The sequence below is a fragment of the Pogona vitticeps genome, chromosome 9 (genome assembly GCF_051106095.1).
Source record: "Pogona vitticeps strain Pit_001003342236 chromosome 9, PviZW2.1, whole genome shotgun sequence".
Taxonomy (NCBI): domain Eukaryota; kingdom Metazoa; phylum Chordata; class Lepidosauria; order Squamata; family Agamidae; genus Pogona; species Pogona vitticeps.
Window position 1 is genome coordinate 6,196,140 of NC_135791.1, and position 20,821 is coordinate 6,216,960.

The window sequence follows — 20,821 nt, forward strand, 5'->3', positions numbered from 1 at the left end:
TGGCTGATGATGTTGAAGGCCAGGTTCGCTTCTTAGATGGAGATAAATAAATACAGTATTGCAAGTTGGTTTCAAGCTCTTCCTCAGCTAGCATTTTTGAATTTATGACCTATCTCCTAAAATAGAGAATAGTTGGGCCATCTGACCCCATCCCTCTTTTTTTTCTGTCTTTTTAAAACTCAAAGAATTTATTTTTGACTAGGGGCGGGAAGACTGCTCAGGAGCATGGCTGGCCTCTAACAGAGTTGCGATTACGAATTTCGTTAAACCTGCCAGGAACGATTTGGGTTACATGTGTCCCGTTGTTATTCTCTCAGCCTCATTCCTCCCCACCAACACCACATCCCAACATCAATCTGCATTTCCAAGAGGTTCACAACGGATGCTGGGAGGACTGCCGAGGGTGAAAACTTTAGATCGTTCTGTAAGTATTGTAAAGATGACTAAGATGCTGGTCAGGCAGTAAGAACAGGCCTTGACCAAACGCAGGGCGGGCATCATCAGAAGGCAGAAACGCTGTCCTTTGGGTAACTTCAATCACTCACATTTCCGGACTACAATCCACAGAATACACACATTTTCTTTTTTTTAATCCTATTTGTGAGAACTTGCAAAATTCGAAGGCACAAGAAAGCAAGACTGATCGTTTATCCCGTCCCTCATTTGGAGGCCTGCTCACTCTTGCTTTGTTTCTGCCATCTGATGTTTTTCAACCGGCGGCTGATTTTAATCTGCTCCTGCCTTTCATCTCTGCTTGTTTTTAGTGATTTTTTAAAAAATTCCGTTTTGATGCAGCTCCCTCCTCTGATGCATTTTTAACATTTTCATTGCAACGTTGACGTTGTCGTCCTCCGCCTCCTTGGGGGCTAGCTGAGAAAATGACCGGTTGTTTTCTTTAAGCATATAATCGTCAGCTGATGCTGAATATTTGCATGCCTCCTGCATGGGGGCTCCACCGTTCTCTTAATGGTGGGAAAAACAAGCCACAAAAGAGGTGTTCTTGGGGTTCTCGTCGTTTCCAGTACGGCTTCAGCCATGAAACAATCAAAGGCTGCGTGACCCTTCTGGGCTTAGCAATAACCATGGCCTTTAGAGACATCACTTCAATATTTCTCTCAGCTTAACTGAAGGCCGATGCATATTGGCATTTATACAGATGGCATAAAAACAGGAACGGCAACAGTCACTAGGGATGGACATGTATAGAGAAGCCTATCAAAGACAATTTATTATTTTAAAAAAATGAACTGGAATATGTTTAGAGGAGGGCAACAAGGGGGTGGGAACCAAGCCCGATGAGCAAAGACTGAAAAAACTGGGCATGTTTAGCTTTGAGAAAAGAAGGTGGACTTTTCAAATACAGTGGTGCCTCGCTTAACGAGCGCACCGTACAATGACAAAATCGCATAGCGATCCCTTTTTTGGGATCGCTAATGCGATCACTCAACGTTGTTTAGATAGGGCGAAACTCGCTTTGCGAAGATCGGCAAGCGTTTCGCTTACCGATCTTCGCAAAACGAAGCCCCGACGATCAGCTGTTAGGCGGAAGCCCCGAAATGGCCGCGCGCAGGGTTTTCGCACCCTCCCCTCGCTTAACGAGGGCGCGAAAATGGCTGCCGGCCATAGGAAGCATCGCTGAACGGTGAGTATTCGGCCCATTTGAAACACATTAAACGATGTTTAATGTGTTCCAATGTGTTTTTTTGATCCGTTCAGCGATGTTTCGCTATAGCGAAGGTTAATCCGGAATGGATTAACCTTGCTATGCGAGGCACCACTGTACTTGAAAAGTAGTCCTACAGAGAAGGGGCAGGATCTGTTCTTGATTATCCCAAAGTGCAAGACATGTAATAATGGGTTTCAGCTTTAGGAATTAGGCTGAATATCAGGGGGAAAAACTCCTAACTGTTAGAGCAGTACGACAATGGAACCTATAACCTTGGGAGATGGTGAGGTCTTCAGCATTGGAGGCATTCAAGAGAATTGGACCGCTATTTGTCAGATCTGCTTCGATTTGGGGATTCCTGCTTTGGGCAAGGGGGCTGGACCTCCGTGGCTTTATAGGCCCCTTCCAACTCCATGATTCTATGGTTTGATGAGGCTGTGCTGGCAAACAGGACTAGGCATGTAAAGAATGCTAGCTACATTCTTCGTTATGGTCTGTTTCGACGCCCTCTCGGAGGAGGACGCTTGACGAGCAAGCTGCAGACTCTGACACAGCTCCCTTGCAGGTGAGAAACCTTTTTTTGAATCAAGATCTCCCCAATTTGTGCAAATTGTCTCTGTACAAAACGGGTGTCTTTTCCCCTGAGAAACAAAGCATGCACAGAGAGAGAGAGAGAGAGAGAGAGAGAGAGAGCACAGAGATGCTGCCTAATGGTTTTTAAAAAAAAGACATGTGATCATTAAAAGCCCACTAACGAATCCTCCGCCGCCATCACACTGCACAATCTCTGTGTTCTACGTTAGAGCATTATTTACATTATATCCGATTTGTCTAACTGATTTAATGTGGTTCGTTCAACTGTTCGTGTTAACAGAGAACATCTTTTTTTTCCTTTTCCCTCCTGATTCCACAGTTCACAAAAACAGAAGTGTTTGTAATTCCTCCCTGAGGGACACCTAGTATCTTTGCCTCCATCTCTCGGGCCTCCCCTTACAACAATAATCCCACTGGAAAACACTAGGAATTAGTCACAATAAGACGGACTCACCAATTGCTTTTTTTTAAAAAAACATCCTGCCCTTCTTCCAAAATGCTTAAGGTGCCTCACAAGGTTCTCGGCCAACCCCTCGTTCTACCCTCACTACAACCCTGCGAGATCTGGCTCTGAGGGTGGGGTGGATGTGGGAGCATCCAAAGCCTATACCTTGAAAACAGGGTAGCCAGACGCAAAAAAAGAGGGCGGGGCTCCTCTGCTTTAGGACAGCTGTATCCAGATACAGTGGAGCACCGCATAGCGACGTTAATCCGTTCCGGATTAATCGTTGCTATGCAAAAATATCGCTAAATGGATCAAAAAACCCCATAGGAACGCATTAAACTTCATTTAATGCGTTCCTATGGGGCCCAAACTCACTGTTCAGCGAAGTTCCTCCATAGTGCCGCCATTTTCGCGCCCTCGGTAAGCGAGGGCAGGGCGCGAAAATGGTTGCGGCTGTCATTTTGGGCATCCGGTGGCCATTTTTGAACCGCCGATCAGCTGTTTAAAAAAACATTGCAATGCGAAGATGGGTAAGCAAAATGCTTACCCATCATCGCAATGCGATGTTTTGCCATTGAAAACATCGCAATGCGATCGCATTAGCGATCTCAAAAAAGAGATCGCTATGTGGATTCGTCCCTTAAACGGTGTGCTCGTTAAGCGAGGCACCACTGTATAGAAGTACTGAAGGCAGAGGAGCCCTGACCAGTTTTGCCTATGGCCACCCTACCTAAAAAGCTTTGCTGAAAATCATCATCATCATCCTGCACCAGCAAAAAGTCAATTCTGAGTTACGGTGACCCTTTTCTGGTAGAGATTACTGCGAAGTGGTTTCCCAGTTCCTTCCTCTTCTGGGGTGCCCTGGGACTGTGCAGCTTGCCCAAGGTCACCCAGGCTGGCTCAACTCGCCAGAGACACACTGGGGCAGCCTTTTTATTGTTCAACCAGTTGGCAACTTGGTAGAAGCTGCGGGTCTTTCAGAGAAAAGAGCTGCCGCCCAGACCATTCTGAGCTTACCTCGAGGGTTGTCTGGACAATCTTCTCCACCGAGGAGAAATACGCTTCCCAAAGGAACTGGGTTTGCTGCTGGAAGGCCAGGATCTTGTCACTGTGGAGACGTCGGACGGTAGATGGAATCTGCGAGGAGGTGGGCAGGATGATGAGAAAAACAGAATGATTTATAGCCCAGGGAGACACAAAGCCATCTGGACTCTCCAGGAACTGGCTGGGGCGTTTTCAGATGACAGATAATGATTTTCAGCCAGGAAGCCAAGCATGTAATAGAGGTATTTCCCAAAACAGGTGTGGGTGAGAGCAGAGGATCACGTGTGCCCCATTTCCACCCTGCTGGGATGGATCTGACCCTTTTCAAGAACAGCCTTCTAGTCACTCCTCATCTGGAAGTGAAAGAAATGTTCAGCCTTCTAAAGTGGAGAAGGGAGAATTGTTTTTTTCAAACAGAGTCATTTCTCTCCCCACCTCCTGCGATGTGTCGTCTCGGGAGTGGGGTCGTTCGTGCCTTAGCCTAAAATATGTATCGGCCTCTCTGTTCCACACTGATCCACAGCTGATTTATTTGCCTGTCTCTAACATTTGATATGCTGCGATTAACAAAGAACTGCTGTTCTGCACAGTAAACCCTACCTTCAAGGTTCTCCGTACAATTCCGTAATAGCAATCAGTAAAACTGTCTTTTACCTTTTGTTACTCCCTCACGGAAACCATGAAGGACAGCATGGAATCTCGCGTCCCAAGATTTTAGACAGGACTGTGGCAACACCTTTAGGAACGCACCCTCTTTTAAACCAATGCTCAGCTGGAAGAGGAGACCTGCTTTTGAGTCTCCCAAGGTTTGAGGGAAGCCATCAAGGCTACAGAGCCGAGAAGCAGAACAATATTACCCTCGGCTCTCATTTAGCTGACAATGACTGCATCTCTCTATCTCCGCTACTTTCATCCCAACTGACTATAATTTAAAAAAAAAACACCTCAGCTTGTCCCTCTCCTTTCCTCTCCTCATCCTTTTTTTCCTTGTACAAAAAAAAGAAGGAATTTTTCAATGCTCTGTATGAATTGCCCAGAGAGTTTCAGCGGTGAGGCAGTTTAGAGTTAGAAAGTTTAAAAGCAAATAAAGTGTGCACATTAAATATTTAGGTAAACAAAAAAAACCAAAAAATGGCACATGCAACTAACTCTTATTCCTTGCCTCCCTTTCAGACACAACACGCTACGGAGCATCTGTTTATCTCAACATGCTTATGCCTCTTACGCTCTGTGCAAGAAAAGGGCACGCCAGTACAGAAGGCTAGTTAGTATACCAAAGTACCATCCCGTGCCACTTTGGCTGGACTCTGGCCTGCCCTCATCAACACAACGCCACCATTGTTACCTGAAGAAGGAGCCTCTCGTCCCCAACGATGGCTGATTTACTCCAATCAATCACTTCTGAAAACGGCAGCTCCCAGCCGTTGCTGAGCAGCACCGGGATGCAGGCCGCCTGGATCAATGAGAGGCAAATAGCAAAGGTCAGAGATGATGCCGGAAAGGCATACGCACACAGCCTGGCCATCAACAGCATGAACCCAACGTGCCTTTCCCCTTCACATTGTGATCCGTGGGGCTTCCTCCTAGAGGAAAGTTACTCTTTCCAACGCTTACTCCCAGAATCCCTCAACCAGCTTGGCCGGTGAAAAGTCATGAGAAATGCCGAGGCGACGTTTGTTTCGATTTCTTTTGCAAAGAAGGTCACAGGAAGAGATGCTATGCGATATAGAAATTAGAGTATTTGACTGGAATGAGGGAGATCCAGATTCAAAGTCCCTTTTGAGGCTTTGAAGCTGCCTCTCCTACCTCGCAGGAGTAGGGTAAGAATTTTTTTTTTAAGTGTGTGAGAGAAAAGAGCCATAAATATTTGGAGGTAGGGTGCAATCGAAATACAACTAATAAATAAAACCATTCAAACAGTTTGACATTCGCAATTGTTTAAAATACATATTGGTTTTACATGAAGTGGACATCACCAGCACCACACTGCTGCAAATATTCCAGGGGTAAGAAATTGTTGTTTATTTATCCCACAGCAAAATCTTGAACAGGAAAATAGCTATAGAAAAGAGGACAGGGCTTTTGTTAAGAGGTCTATGGGAGACAGAATTTCTGCAAGTATTAGTGCCATGGAATTTAGGTCCAGAATAGAGATGGGGACAAACCACTGATCTGGCGGTTCCTTTCTCAGCTAAACAGGTATTTGGCGGTTGTCAGCCCCGCCTCCTCTAGCAGGTGCCCACTCAAAGGCAGCACACAGAGGAGGCAGGGCAGGGAACCGGAGAACACTTGTTCGGCTGAGAAATTAACTGGCACAAACCACTGCCCATCTCTCGTCCAAAATTTTTCTGGATATGTTGGTAGTCTGTCAGCACAACTGGAAAGCAGGTTGGCCACAGATATCATACAACATACATGCCTATATGAAAATATAGGTTTCTGGGGATGAAGCACACCTCCCCTCCCCAATACACAAAGATCTTCAACCTAACTTTTACGGCATGCTGGTTCTTGTCTTTGATGTAACCAAAGACACTTCCTGCTGTACCTGTAAGGCTTCTAGGAACCTGAAGGACCCCAAACGCCTGCCTCGGGGAATAATACAAAAGGTGGAGTTGTGCAAAAGTTCTTGGTAATCAAACCTGGGAAGAAAAAAGATATTTAATTTTAGAATACAGTTAAGCCACTTCACGCTCTCGCCCTTCTCTCCCAGAGCAGAAATTATTATTATTTATTTGCACAGACCATTCTGGAGTAAATGGGTCCACACGGATCCATTAAGAATAGGATGAAACAAAGCAAAGATTTTGGGGACAACATGTTGTGATTGTGAGCTCCAGGGCGGGTGTGTGTGTGTGTGCAAAAGGCAGCCTGGGGAGCACCACACAGCCCCTATGGCTCTTTCAAAGAGCCCTCTACCACCTAGAAAGACAAAGCCTCCCATATGAAAAAGCCTATTCCTCCAGCAAAAAGAGAGTTGAATTGCATCAGTACCAACGCACCTTTATAACGGGTCACAGCACTGTTTAACACACACAAAAATCAACCATTTTTCAAAACTGAACATAATCTAGCTATGCTGGCTGGGGGATTCTTGGAGGTGCAGTTTATAAAAAAGCAATGTTTTCCCACGTCTGCCTCTTCTCTACTGCTTGGCTGTTAGTCTCTGTATATTGTGTGCATGAATCTGGGGACAAGGCTCCCATGCTTTGGATTCCAAACAGCCTTGATCCAACCTCGGTTTGGAATGATTGGGTATAACGGGCTGTCCGTCTGAATCTGGGTTGGTTCCCTCATGAGATTCCGTGGGAGGCACCTGTGTCTTGCCACCTGCCTAGAAATAAGATTCAGCTGCCAGTCTGGTCCCCTTTTGTTCACGGGGAAAGCACGATCTGGGAGGGATGTGGGCAAGTCTTCGGAAGCAAGCCTCGAGTCCTTTTGCCCCGGTTCTCCCAAAGGCTTGGGATTCAGGACTCAGACTGTGCATGCCCTGCTCAGCAGAGACTGGCAGACGCCATGGGGCAAAAGGCCAGCTTCCTTCCCCCCAGAGTCCCCCTCCCACGCCTCTGCCCAGGCACTGGGCTATCAGCTGGGTGGCGCGGCTGATAGTCTGCCTCTAAGGATAGCAATGGGGCAACAGGGAGCCCCATCGTTTAGGGCAGTGGTCCCCAACCTTGGGCCTCCAGATGTTCTTGGACTTCAACTCCCAGAAATCCTGGCCAGCAGAAGTGGTAGTGAAGGCTTCTGGAAATTGCAGTCCAAGAACATCTGGAGGCCCAAGGTTGGGGACCACTGATTTAGGGACTCGAACGTGACTTGGAAAAATGGCTCTGGGTCGTGATTCGAATCCAAGTCTGGCCCTCACCCCCCACTCAGAGTCAAGTCATCCGTGCAACTTGAGTCGGACTTGACAGCAAGTTGCGACTCAGGAGTCCCCCATATTTGCTATCTGGTCTTCTTCCTCAGGCAACGGAATGTTCCGGGTCAGCTCTGTTGTGGGTGGACAACCATCGGCAAGCTAGCCAGGGTCTGTTTGGGTGTCAGGTCCTCTTGCTCTCTCCCTGAGGGGCCATCTGGCCCAAAAGGTGAAATGCCTCCCCCCCCCTCAGTGAGCCATTCAAAAACAAACAAACCAACCAGCAAGGCTGACATGGCCCCTTCTATATCCCCCATTTGAAGGCACCGCAGTGAATGGGCAACTGCATCACCTCAGGTCTGAGGTGGGATCGTGACGTACATCCTTCCCAAATCCGTCCGAGGGCCGAGCGGAACAAAGGGTGCACTCACAACCCAGCCGCCTGCCAACAGACAGAGCCGTGTGTGTTGCTGAATGTGACACGGCTTGGAGGGTAGGGGTGGGTGAGATCTGAAGAGAGACAGACGTTTCCCACACAGGGCTGTGGGCAGCGCCGTGTGTCCCTCGCCACACAGCCACAAATATACTCCCGGTCGGTGACGGCGAGGAGAACCGCACGGCAGCTTTCCGCATGGAAGGATATCCCACAGGATGTGGGTATAAATGCTTCATGGATTCTTTACCACACTGAGAGATTCCTGGCTTTACAAATGAGATTAAAACTGGATTCTGCTCACTGCTTGGAAAAGTTATGTTCTGGGATTACAACTCCCATAATTCCCCCCACTGTCCTGGAAAATTCTGAGCGCTCTAGTCCAAAAAAGTAACTTTTCCAAGCTTTGTCCCCACTTCATCTCAGTTAGTAATGCAGGGGAAACAATTTATGGCACAGTTCCTCAGTCTGTCACCTTCTAGCCGGGTGGAACTACAGTGCCCATCCTCCCCTCAGCCCATTCTGGGGAGATGGGAGCTATCGCCCAGCATATTCAGAAGGCGCCTGTTAGAGGAAGCCTAACCTACCCCCTCAAGCCTGAAGTTTCATTTGCCTCAGAAATCCCTCCTGCCCCTTTTCTATCACAAATTTCCTGAGACGGCTTGCTGTCAAAAAAAAAAAAATCCATTTTCTCGAAATTGGCACCTGCTCCCTTATCTCGCTCGCTGTGCGGGTTGGGCTTATTTTTGCATGCTTCCTCAATAAAACATTTAAGCAGATTCCAATGTGGATATGTTCAGCCGACTGCTTTATCATATATAATGGAATGCGGAAAATGCAGTGACTAAGTAACAAAAGGAAAAGTCCCTTTTGGAAACATGGGGAAAGCCATATTCCCCAACTGCATGGGGAAGATATCCCACATAAACACACAGAGAGAGAAAATGCCACTAGGAGCCTGTGTTGCCTGTCTCCAGGAAAGATGGTAGGAAGGCCTAGAGATTCATCCATCTACAGTGGTGCCTTGCTAGACGATGATAATCTGTTCCACTGAAATTGCTGTTTAGCAAAATCATTGTCTAGCGAAAAGCATTTCCCCATTGGAATGCATTGAAACCTGTTTAATGCATTCCAATGGGGAAGAACCGCCGTTGTCTAGCGAAGATCGGCCATAGGAAAGCCGCTTTGCGAACCGCCGATCCGCTGTTTAAATCGATGTCTTGCGAAGCTTAGGTCCCGAAAACACCTGTTTTGTGAGCACGGAGGGAGCTGTCAAAATCGTCGCCTAGCGAAAATCCGTTTGCGGAGCAGGGACCAAACATTGTCCAGCAAAATTCCCCCATAGGAATCACTGTTTTGCGAATCGCTATAGCGATTGCAAAAAGTCAATGTCTAGCGAAAAAACTGTCATGCGGGGTAACTGTCTAGCGAGGCACCACTGTACTCAGGAAGAAGCCGAGAAGAGCTTGTTTCTTCTTCCTTAGCAGAGACAATGCTCTAGGACAGGATTCCATCAGCCTTCCTGGTGTTTTCTAGATGTGTTGGACTCTTATCGCCCAGAAAGGCAAAACTACCACAGCCAGCCTCCCCCGGCAGCTATCCTCCCATCACCCCAGACCACACAACTTCTAGAAGTGGCATTCTTGCTAGGTATGACTCTCCCTTCTTCTACTGCCACCTGTTCTGGAACGACAGAGAGGGAGCGGATGATGTCTCTCCCCAACCCTGATAAGCTAATTTCTCATCCCATGAAATATATCATAAAGGGTTTTAAGGCATGTAAAAAATTTTGGGCAACATGGCTTCAGAATGCCATTAATTGAAATAAAGTACACTGGCTGGAGGATCCTGGAGGTCGTCATCTTAAAAAGTCACTTCTCCAAGCCTCCTGCGTGAATCGAAGCAGTTGCCGAGACCCGGCTGTGACCCGCTTGCCCTCAACTCCGCCAGCCCTTTGCACCAGAGAAACGCAAAGCAGACAAGCCTTGATGCGGGACAAGCAGGTCTGCCGGGAGCATCTCTCCCACCGCCGAAACGCCTTCCCTGGCAACAGTCCTGGTTCCTTCCAGGCCCTGGTTCTCAGGAAGCTTGGAGCCTGGCAGCAATGGAAGTGCCTCGCGAAACACCGAGGGATGAAAGAGGCCTCTGTGAATATCACACAGAGACCGCTACTCTTGACGGCAGGCTGCCTGCAATAACCACAGTGGAAAATCCAATATTTACATTCACTTTGGACACACCATCTTGTGTTTCTACCTTGTGCTCCACCAACAAGCAGCCCAGCAGGGCACGGGGAACAAAGGAGGCAGTGTGGGGGTTAGGGCGCAGGGGGGGGGGACCCGTACCTTCGGCCTTCAGAAGAGAGGCCAGCTTTCAAGGGGAAGGGAAGGCTGAATGGAGCAAAGTGGAGGGGACCCAAGTTCTCCGGCCACTTCGCGTTGTTTTATGAGCCTGGAGCTAAAAACACACCAGGCTGCGATCTCCACACGACAAACCCACTGGTCTACTAAGGTATACGCAGGAATGTAGGAGTTTTAAAGTGACGCTAGTTCTGTTGGCAGCAAATTCCCCACCCGGTTGTGAACTACGTTATTCTGACCATGCAAAGGATTCAAGTCAAGCAAGGGGGTCTCGCCGGCCACCTGAGGACTTGCTCGGCATAGCTGGAAAATAGAAGTATCAACCCTATGGCACTCTGTACGCCCTTCTGCCTGCCTGCATAACGAAGACCAGCACATACAGTAACCAAGAAGCATCCTTAACCCAGAAACCGAGATCATGAACATTTCTGTAGGCTAGGATTTGAAATGTTCCCATTTGACATTCTTGATTAATCTCCTTCCAAAGTCCTTTTCCCTGAAGTGCAACCACGACTGGATGCTTGGATGAAAACGTCTAGAATCTCCGTCCTCTGGTTATGTTGGCTGGAGGATTCTGGGACTCGTAGTCCAAAATACCAACTTCTCCAAGCTCTATCCAGTTACAAAGCACATATACATTTTTTTCCCTTGCTGTCCATTCCAATTTAATGTTACATTGCCTACTGATGTTAACCACAAAAGAAACAGACCGGAATTTAGTTTCCCAGTTCCAAATCACAACAGCTGCAATAATCTGCACCAGAGTACAGCATCTATCATCATAAAATGACGATAAAAGCGGTCGAACCATGCAACGGAATCCATATATTCCTTACTTCCTTTTAATTTTAAAGATTTTGTTAAAGGCAAACACAGGATAACCAGTAATCAAACTAAGCTTACAACGTGGTTGCTAATTACAAAATTGATACTCATATGTACATATAAATCATTGTATATCGGGGTATAACTGCTTCTCATTCAGCCAGTCTTAAAAAGAAGAGTGAAGCAGGAGTGCAATCAAACGTAAAAAGGTGCATAATATTCTGGGAAAGATCTGAGTGTCAGCTAAATATGTTAGACCATAAAGAACCATGTGTTGCTAGAGCGCTTTTATGGATGCTTTTTCTAGAGAAGTTGAAAAAGATAAAGGCAAACTTGCCGAAGTTGCCAGCTTTGGCATGATCTTTTTGCCTCTGGACTTCTTGACGAAGAGTGTAGTTACATAGGCATCCAGCTCACATTTTGGACTGCTTGGGCTGCGTTCTGATCTGAACCATTTCCAGGTAACCACATGATGTACAAGGAATAGTGATCCAGCCTTCCTCTTGGTCCCGCCACCTTCACAAATGTGTCTGATGGGGAAAAGGGGAGAGGGCCTTCTCTGTTGCTGCCCCCAGACTTTGGAACTCCCTCCCACTGGAGGCCCGCCTGGCCCCATCTTTGCTGTCCTTTTGCAAGCAAGAGAAGACCTTTCTCTTCAGGCAAGCCATGCCTTGTTACTCATTGTTCTTAGGTTTAAATATTGTCTTTTAACGATGTCAACCACCATTGCATACTCATTGTTTTCAACTTTAAATATTATCTTCCAACGCTGTAAACTGCCTTGGGTCTTTTTCGAGGAGAAAGGTGAGATAAAAATATTTTAAATAACTAAAGAACTGAACTTTTATTGATCTAGCAATAAGGGCTACTGCTTTTGGGGACCAGTTTGAAATTATCCTTTGACAGATGGAAGGATCATTTTAAGAGCAATCGCTCCTGGCAAAGTGACCCTTTCTGATGCAATCAGACACACTCTTTTCTTGCAATCCGATTGCAATCCGTGTTTTTCCACTAGTGCCACATCCCACACTTTTTTATACCATAAGTCGGTTATTAAAATCCTTCCCATCCTGACAAAGCTTACAGTCCAGAAGATGACACGAGGGAGATAACAGAAGGAAGGAAAATGGAAGCAAGGTCTACCCGCTGGCATACCATAATAGTCCTCCTCCGAGAGCCAACATGGGAGGGTAGTTGGGAAAGCTGGTGGACTAGGATCTGAGGAACTCAGGTTCAATTTCCTACTGAGCTACGGCTGAAAATCTGGAATTCTGTGACTCATCACATCTGTAGGATTCAGATGCCCCATCTTGCAACTGCAGTATTTTGTAACAGAACGCCTTTGACACTCTAAAATGAGACCAACTGGTGTCAGTCTGACGGCATCCAGTCCAAATGATGAAACACACAAAAACAGAACAGACGTCTGCAAAATTAAAAATCTGGGGGGAGCGCTCTTCATACCATAGCCTGTGTCCTAATCCAGGCTGTGACCCAACTTCTTACAGAGGGAGCACCCACTGCCCTACAGCATTAGCTGGGCACCATCTCTCTCGCACTCTCTCGCGCAGAAAGAAAAGAGGGCCTGAAAATGAATGAAAAGTTTTCCCAGCCTTTGCAAGCAGGGTCTCTAAAGTGACTCCTAAGGAGATGTCAGACACAATTTATTTGTCTAGCCCTAGAAGAAGCAAAATCCCTTTAAAACGTAGCATAAAATCTATAAAATCTTAAAAAGCAGAGACATTGCCTTGCTGACAAAGGTCCGCCTAGTCAAAGCTATGGTTTTTCCAGCAGCGATGTATGGAAGTGAGAGCTGGGCCATAAAGAAGGCTGACTGCCGAAGAATTGATGCTTTTGAATTGTGGTGCTGGAGGAGGCTCTTGAGAGTCCCCTGGACTGCAAGAACAAACCTATTCATTTGGAAGGAAATCAACCCTGAGTGCTCAACTGGAAGGATAGATCCTGAATCTGAGGCTCCAATACTTTGGCCATCTCATGAGAAGAGAAGACTCCCTGGAAAAGACCCTGATGTTGAGAAAGTGTGACGGCAAGAGGAGAAAGGCAGCGACAGAGGATGAGATGGTTGGACAGTGTCATTGAAGCGACCAACACGACTTTGACCCAACTCTGGGAGGGAGTGGAAGACAGGAGGGCCTGGCGTGCTCTGGTCCATGGGGTCACGAAGAGTCGGACACGACTTAACAACTAAACAACAATAACATGTAGCATCTCCACTGCATTTCACAGCAGAAGGAGAAAAGCAAGGAAGTTAGGTTTTGCAAAGCAAGCCTTTAAAAATGGAAAGCCTGAGAGAGAGAAAAAAATACTGTTCAATTCCACCCCTCTCCATTTTGAGGATGGCTGGGAATAAGATTTCCTGACATTTTTTACCCCAGACCCTTTCTGGCCCTTGTACCTCTGGACAGGCGAGGTATTCCTAAATAGTAGGCCCCACAGGGGCACACCATTAATTAAAGGAAATTGGTCAGGTCAGAAGCACAGGGAATTCTTTATATCAAAATTCAGAGGCACTCAATGAAATTGCAGTGTGGTGAGGACAAAACGAAGAAAATATTTCTCGCAAGCAATGAAACCTGAAGGCATGAGACACTGTAATAATGGCCATCAGCCCGGAAGGCTTTAAAGGGAGATCAGGGGGGAAAAACTGTAGAAGAGAAATCTGTGAAAAGTGATCGCCCGGCATGGCTTAACGGCAGAGGTAGAAAAGCTACTCACGAAATCCCACAGCATGCCTGACAGTTGGCCAGACGGACTTCTGGGAGTTGTAGGCCCCCAAAGTAATTTATCCTAGCTGTGTGTCAAGGCAACGTTACCCTTACAGTACCGAGAGGGAGAGAAGATACAAGTGAAATCCATTCCATTATCCACCAAGAAAGAATAATGGTCCAGCCCCACTGCCGACGCTCCTGGGATATAAAAACTGTACTGAGATAACAGTGTGGTTTTTTGCCTGTGTACTTGGCTGGCTGCTGCATTGCACTGTCTAGCCCTAAAAGAAGCAAAATCCCTTTAAAAAGTCGTATATAGTGGTGCCTCGCTAGACAATTACCTCACAAAACGGTTAATTCGCAAGACGATGGGGTTTTGCGATCGCTACAGCGCTTCGCAAAACAGTTTTCCCTATGGGCGATTTTTGCTAGACAATGTTTTAGTCCGTGCTTCGCAAGGTGTTTTTTCGGGACAGTTTTTCGCAAGATGACGATTTTGAGAGCTGGGTCCGTGGATTCGCAAAACGGTTTTCCTTTGGGCAATTTTCACAAGATGACGATTCCCCCCCCCCGGAACACATTAAATATATTTCAATGCATTCCAATGGGAAACTGCATTTCACAAGACGATGTTTTCGCAAGACAGCGATTTTCGCGGAACAAATTAACATTGTCTTGCGAGGCACCACTGTATAATGTAACATCTCTAATGTGAGCATCTCTAATATACAATGGAAAGATCTCTAATATTCATGCATCTCTACGTAAGCATCTCTAATAAAATGTAAGCATCTCTGACATTCAAGTGAGGCTAATTAGAGTTTAGTTACAAAGACAGTTCAGCAACGCAAACAAAGGTTTCCCTTCCCACCATTCAAGAAGATTTATAATTCAAAAGAATGGGTGAATTTGCTAAGTGGCTGCCTAGCCATTTCTATGTCCACATCCAAATATATTTCATAAAGATGTTTTTAAAGTGACTTGATTTTATTTTACTGGATATTATTTCAAAAGCTCCCGAGGACTGACGTTCAGGCACCGGAGGCCGGTCGGTCTTAATTATTTCTTTATCCAGACAGAATGAGGCAACTGGCTCAGGCAGCGAAATGTGGGTGGAAGGAGCCGGAGGGACCGGTCGTTGGACATTTCTGAATTGCCTCCCTCTGAGCCATTCCTCTTTGTCGGATGAGAGAGGTCTCCATGCCACAGAAACGGCCCTCCATTTCGCTGCCCTCAGGGACAGTGAAGGACACAGTCCCATTTGTGTTGCCACAATAAAAATTGTCTACTAGTACCTTTTGCTTCTGTACACAGAAAAAAGGGGGAGGCACGACACACTAACTTATCCTTTGCCACAGCAAACATAACACCCTACATGGTTGTTGTGGGTTTTTCGGGCTCTTTGGCCGTAGTCTGAAGGTTGTCCTTCCTGACATTTCGCCAGTCTCTGTGGCCAGCCCATTGAGGGCCACAAGACAGAGGAGGCGCCTTTAATTTCTCAGAACTGTTTCTGCCAGGGTGATTTTCCCAGTGTAGGCAATTTTCAAAAGTTAAAGACTACCTCACCTCTTCCCAGGGCTCCCCACAGCTTCCACAGGATAGAAGCCTTGGGACCTTTGGAGGAGCCCTGGAAATTTTTAATTAATGAAAGACTGTAACAGCCGAGGGCACCTTCAGTTTTATGTGGTGTGAGTTCCACTACTGGATTTCAGCCACACTGTAATCACATCTTTAGGCTGCTTAAAATGCTACAGAAATGTTGTGGCACCTTAAAGATGAACTTATCTATATATTTCTGTGGAAAAAGCCACTTCGTCAGACAAAAGATGGTGTGGACTTGTCCACAAAAGCTCACATTTAAAAAAAAGTTAGTATTTTAAGTACCACCACATGTTTTGTCATTACTTCGCTATTTTTATTTTGTTTTCACCTATAATGCTTGCAGAGACTAACACGGCGACCCCTTCTACAGCTCCAAAAACTGTTCAGTCTTCTGAGCGCCCATATCTTTTCATCAGAGATGTCACCAAAAGAGCGGGTGGGGAAAACAGGAAACAGGGTTAGAAACAGATCAAGATACATGTCAGCAAATCCTCTCCTTTCATTTCAAGACTCTGAACATGTAGGTATGTTTGCTTCCAGATCATCCTCCTCGGACACACACAAACACAAACACATGCACACTGACTCTAACAACTTACTCAGAATTTAGGAAACCCATTTTCTTGATTACAACTCCCAGGAGCAGAGATTTGATAAGACTGGGGTACTTGGAGAAAGACATTCCATACATGCAGGCAGTGTAGACCAAAAGAAGCACCATCACCAAACTCATCTCTAAGTTCTTATTTTATCTGATGAGAAGATCAAAACCTAAAACCTTTATCAATTGTTTTGGCAGCCTAATAAAGATAATGCAAGTAAATTCTCTGGATCGGGATCCTATCATTCAACTCTAAAATAAATCTTTGGGTCCTACCCTCTCTCTCTCAGCATTAGACGACCCCACAAAAGTTACCCCAGGGAGGTGGCTTGAGGAAAAACTGTGTCAATTAGTCGATAACGGATTCAACCCTTCATTCAGTTCCATGTCAGGGCCTGGGAATGGTTTCCTTCTCCTATTGGTGGAAAAGACAAAATGAAAACAGTATTTCCAGTAACGGCGGTTCAAAACCAGCAAGCCGAGTGAAGTAGTTGCACGGACTTGCCAGCGCAATTTGTTGTCAAGAAAAGATATTCCCCAGATGCAAGCAAGCCGCCCTGTCTGTTATCCATTCCCGCAACGTGAGCGCTTTTTGCAGTCCCTGCCTTTGTGCTGAGCCAGCGTGCCGATCTGACTTCGGGTGCGAAAACTGATTAACCCCAGCTCCTCTGTGTTTCACAAAGCAAGCATGTAAGGTGCGTGGGCAGAAAAAGGATGGAGAAGATGGAAGGGAGGAAGGGGCCCAAACAAATATTATTTGGGGGATAGCTAATAGGGATAGCACGAGAGGTAAAATATGGCGAGATCCATTACACAAATGACAGAGAACAGCAGTCTGGTGCAGTGGTTGGAGTGCTGAACAGAGGCATGGACAGAGTCCATGCCTTCATTAAGCTTGAAACTCCCTGGGTAGCCCTTGGCCTAAGCGAAGACAGAGGAGTGGACTACCTTGCTAGGTTGTTGTGAGAATGAACTGGAGGGAAAAAAATGCTTTTTCAAGAGGCTGTCGGCAGCGATTCATTTGCCTGCCCATGTTTTGAACTGGGTAGGGGGAAATGCAGACCTAAAAGGCTAAGGAAATCAGCAGCAGTGAGAAAGAGAGGACGAAAAGCAAACATTTACCACGCACTATTTGGGAAATAGTGAAAACGATCACCAGGACTGTGAGCCGAAGAAGGGTGGCCGTCTAAGAAAAAGCAAGATCCAGATACGCTACCGATAGGAACAGATGGTGGTACAGTCTGGAGCAGATGGGACCAACAGGCAGAACATGTATTGAAGCATTACCCACCCATTGAGTACTTCTGTTTTGGCAGAATTGTCTATTTCACACCAAATTCTTTTCGGTACTGAACAAGAAATGTTCTGCGAAGATGCTTTTCTGCAGCAAGACTCCAAGTTGGTGCTTAGCTACAAAAAGACCCTTTTTGGGGGGGGGGGGGTTTACTTTGATGAAACAGGTTCGTTTCATAGAGGTGCCTTGGCAAGAAGAAGACAAACAAGAGCAGAGTTTCTGAGCCCCTCGTCTCTTCAACAGAGCAAACCTGACAAAGGTTTCACTGTGAGGCGAAGTTCATCCTGGAAAGTTGTACGGGAGCGCCTGCCAAAACCAGTCAGACCCACCAGCAGCTGCCAGCGGTTAACCCCCCCCCTCACCTGTGGAATTGCTCAGCCGGGGGAAACTACTTTAATCTTAGGGGAACACAGCCACTGGATGTCAAACCAACTGCCAGTAGAATCGTAAGGGTTGGAGGTACCTTAAAGGTCATCTAGTCCAGCCCCCAGTTGTTACAGAAAGATCTGCTGGTCCAGCATTCCTGACCGCTTACTTCCCCCCCCCCCAACTCTGCTTAAATGTTTGCAACGATGGAGAGTCCAAAACCTTTCAAGGTGATTCTTCCACTGTCAAAACAGCCCATATGCTTTGAATGTTTAGTCAAAATCCCCCCTTTTAAAGATCCAAATCCTATCCTCTAGAACAACACAGAAAAAGATGGTTCTATCTTTTATAGGAGAAGCCTTCAAATATGTAGAGACTGCTATTACAGCAAAACTGGCAAAACTAAGGCTGCCGTACTTTGGGGGAACATCCCGAGAAGGCAAGACGCGCTGGAATAGACAATAACGCTAGGGAAAGTTGAAGGAAGCAGGAAAAGAGGAAGACCCAAAGTGAGATGGATTGACTGCATTAAGGAATGCACAGCTTTGAGTTTGCAAGAGGTAGGCAGGGCTATGAATAAAAGGACATTTGGGAGGTCATTCGTTCACATGGTCACCAGACGTCGGAGACAACTTGACGTCATGCATGAAGGAGAAAAATTATAGCAGCTTTCAATAGGGGAAATCAGGGGATGCATTCATGTCATTAAAACATTTTTCTTAAAGTGAAATATGGCATGAATGCCTCTCATTTAATGATGGTGCAAAACTGAGGCCACTCAAGGACTTGGGTTCCCGGGACAGCTGCGAAGGGTCCACAGACTATGGAAAACAATGTTTGTGGATGTTTTGTGCATGTGTGTGTGGGAAAGAGACACACTGCACACATCTGCTCTGTAGGAAATACAAAGGAACTTTTGTGGACATGACCCAACAACAGAATGGTGCAATGGATAGAGTACTGGACTAAACCCTAAGAAATCAAAGTTCTCTGTGAGCCATGAAATTCACAGGGTAGCCTTGGGGCGGCCCCACGTTTCTCAGCCTGGTCTCTCTCTTGGGGTTCTTCTGAGAACAGAAGGGGAGGGCCACCGTGTACAACATCTTGAGCACACAGGACGAAAAGCAAAATATAAATGTACAGTGATTCCTCACAAGACGAATGCCTCGTGCAATGAAAAACTCGCAAGATGAAAGCATTTTGTGATTTATTTAGTTTTTTGTGACTTGCAGGACGAATTTTTCTATGGCCGTGCTTCGCAAGACGATTTTTTTCCCAATGCATTCCTATGGGAAAATTCGCAAGATGAAATTTTCGCAGTACGAAATGACTTGCGGAACGAATTATTTTCGTCTTGCGAGGCATCACTGTACTGATAAACAAATGACAAGCCCCCCCCCCCCCGGCTAGATCCAACTGCTAGTCTCCATCACTGCAGTAGATATTTGTTATAACAAGACTAGTTCACTCAACAGGTCTGATTTAGGTGGGACATTTAGCCCATGCCTTCTTCCCAACAACGTCTGCATGGAAACAACCGGAAAGAGAGATGGGGAGAAATACTGACCAGTGTGTTAATTAGCCTTCTCTTTTCTCCACCATCGTTCTGCTTGGCGTAAATGTACTTGCTGTGACCCAGGAAATCCTGGCCATTTGCAGAAAAGCAGGGCAGCTGAGCAGGGCAGCTGAGAGCAATCGCCAGTTTATGGCAGCTCTCACTGGGTCATGTCCTGGCGCTCGTGCGCTTGCAGATGTCTAATGCTTTAAGCTTGTGGGGCACGTCTAACACCGTAGGGCTTCACTCAGGGTGAATGACGGAGACCTTACAGTTGACTTCTGAAATTGGCACAATACAGGGCTGTGCGGCTGGTAAGTGGTGCCGACAGACAAATTCCTATCACGCCGGTTCTGAAAAATTTACACCGGCTGCCGGTTGCTGCTCAGGCCCAATTCAAAGTGCTAACTTTGACATATAAAGCCCTAAACAGCTTAGGACCTGGTTATTCTAAAGGACGACCTTCTTCCATACGAGCTTGCCCGTCCTCTAAGATCAGGCCAGGAGGCCCTTCTGAAGGTGCCATCCCTGAAAGAGGTGAGGGGGATGGCATGCTCAAATAGGGCCTTCTCGGCTGTTGGCCCCCAACTTTGGAATGCCCTCCCTATAGAGATCCGACTGGCTCCAACACTTTTGGCTTTTCGCCGCCAGGCAAAGAACCTTTCTGTTCAGCCAGCATTTTAATTAAACAGTATTCTTTAGCTGGCCATATAAGCAGGAGGATTTATTAATATTAATGTTTTAATGATTTTGTTTTTAATATAGGATATTATGATAATATTGCCTATTTTAATGGTTTTAATGTTTTTAAGTTTTAATATTGTTGCATGCCGCTGGTAATGGCGCGGCTAAAAAAATATATCTTGAAAATAAATATATAATAAATAAATAGTGGCCTCATTCTACCCAGTTGGCCACGCCCTTCCTGCATTTAGAAAACCAGAATAAAATGAATTAGCTAATCCGTTTGTCCCTGAAATACTGGATTTTCAAACATAGAAGGATATTTCCAGTTTTCAATCTGGTTAGGAATTTGAAGATGCAGTCTGATCCTACCTAAGGTCCCAGGTGGGAAAAACGTTGTAAGGATAAATCCCTGTCTTACCTCTGCATCAGGAAACAATGCTTCAGTTCCTCAGGGCCATTAAGATCCCTCGGCTCTAAATGAAATAAATTCTAATGGCAGTGCAACCGCTCACAGACACATCGAAAAATAAATAAATAACCTGCAGATTGCTGAAGAGGAGAACATTTAGAACCTGCAAAGTAGTGTTATTTATTATTTTGTCACAGAAGCAAATTGGGAACACAGCATTTGGTTAACTCGTGTGGGATCCTCTGACCCAGCAAATCCCGCCAGGGCGCATGATGGATGGCGCGCCCTCCGTCCTGCAACCGGATTTATGCCAGGAGAAGAGTCGGAGAAAGAACTACGTCTGCACCTCACGCAG

The 20,821-nt window shown here is 46.2% G+C and overlaps 1 protein-coding gene across 2 annotated transcripts in view; it reads right to left on the reverse strand.

Annotated features, from left to right (window-relative positions):
* EXTL1 (exostosin like glycosyltransferase 1) overlaps positions 1-20,821 on the reverse strand; it is a 63,767-nt gene that overhangs the window by 15,705 nt on the left and 27,241 nt on the right. For both annotated transcript variants that reach the window (XM_072980292.2, XM_078379947.1), the window contains 3 exons: positions 6,298-6,391; positions 5,095-5,202; positions 3,723-3,842 (listed from right to left, as the gene is read on the reverse strand). In XM_072980292.2, coding sequence (XP_072836393.2) covers positions 3,723-3,842; positions 5,095-5,202; positions 6,298-6,391 — 322 coding nt within the window. The remainder of the gene's footprint in view (positions 1-3,722; positions 3,843-5,094; positions 5,203-6,297; positions 6,392-20,821) is intronic.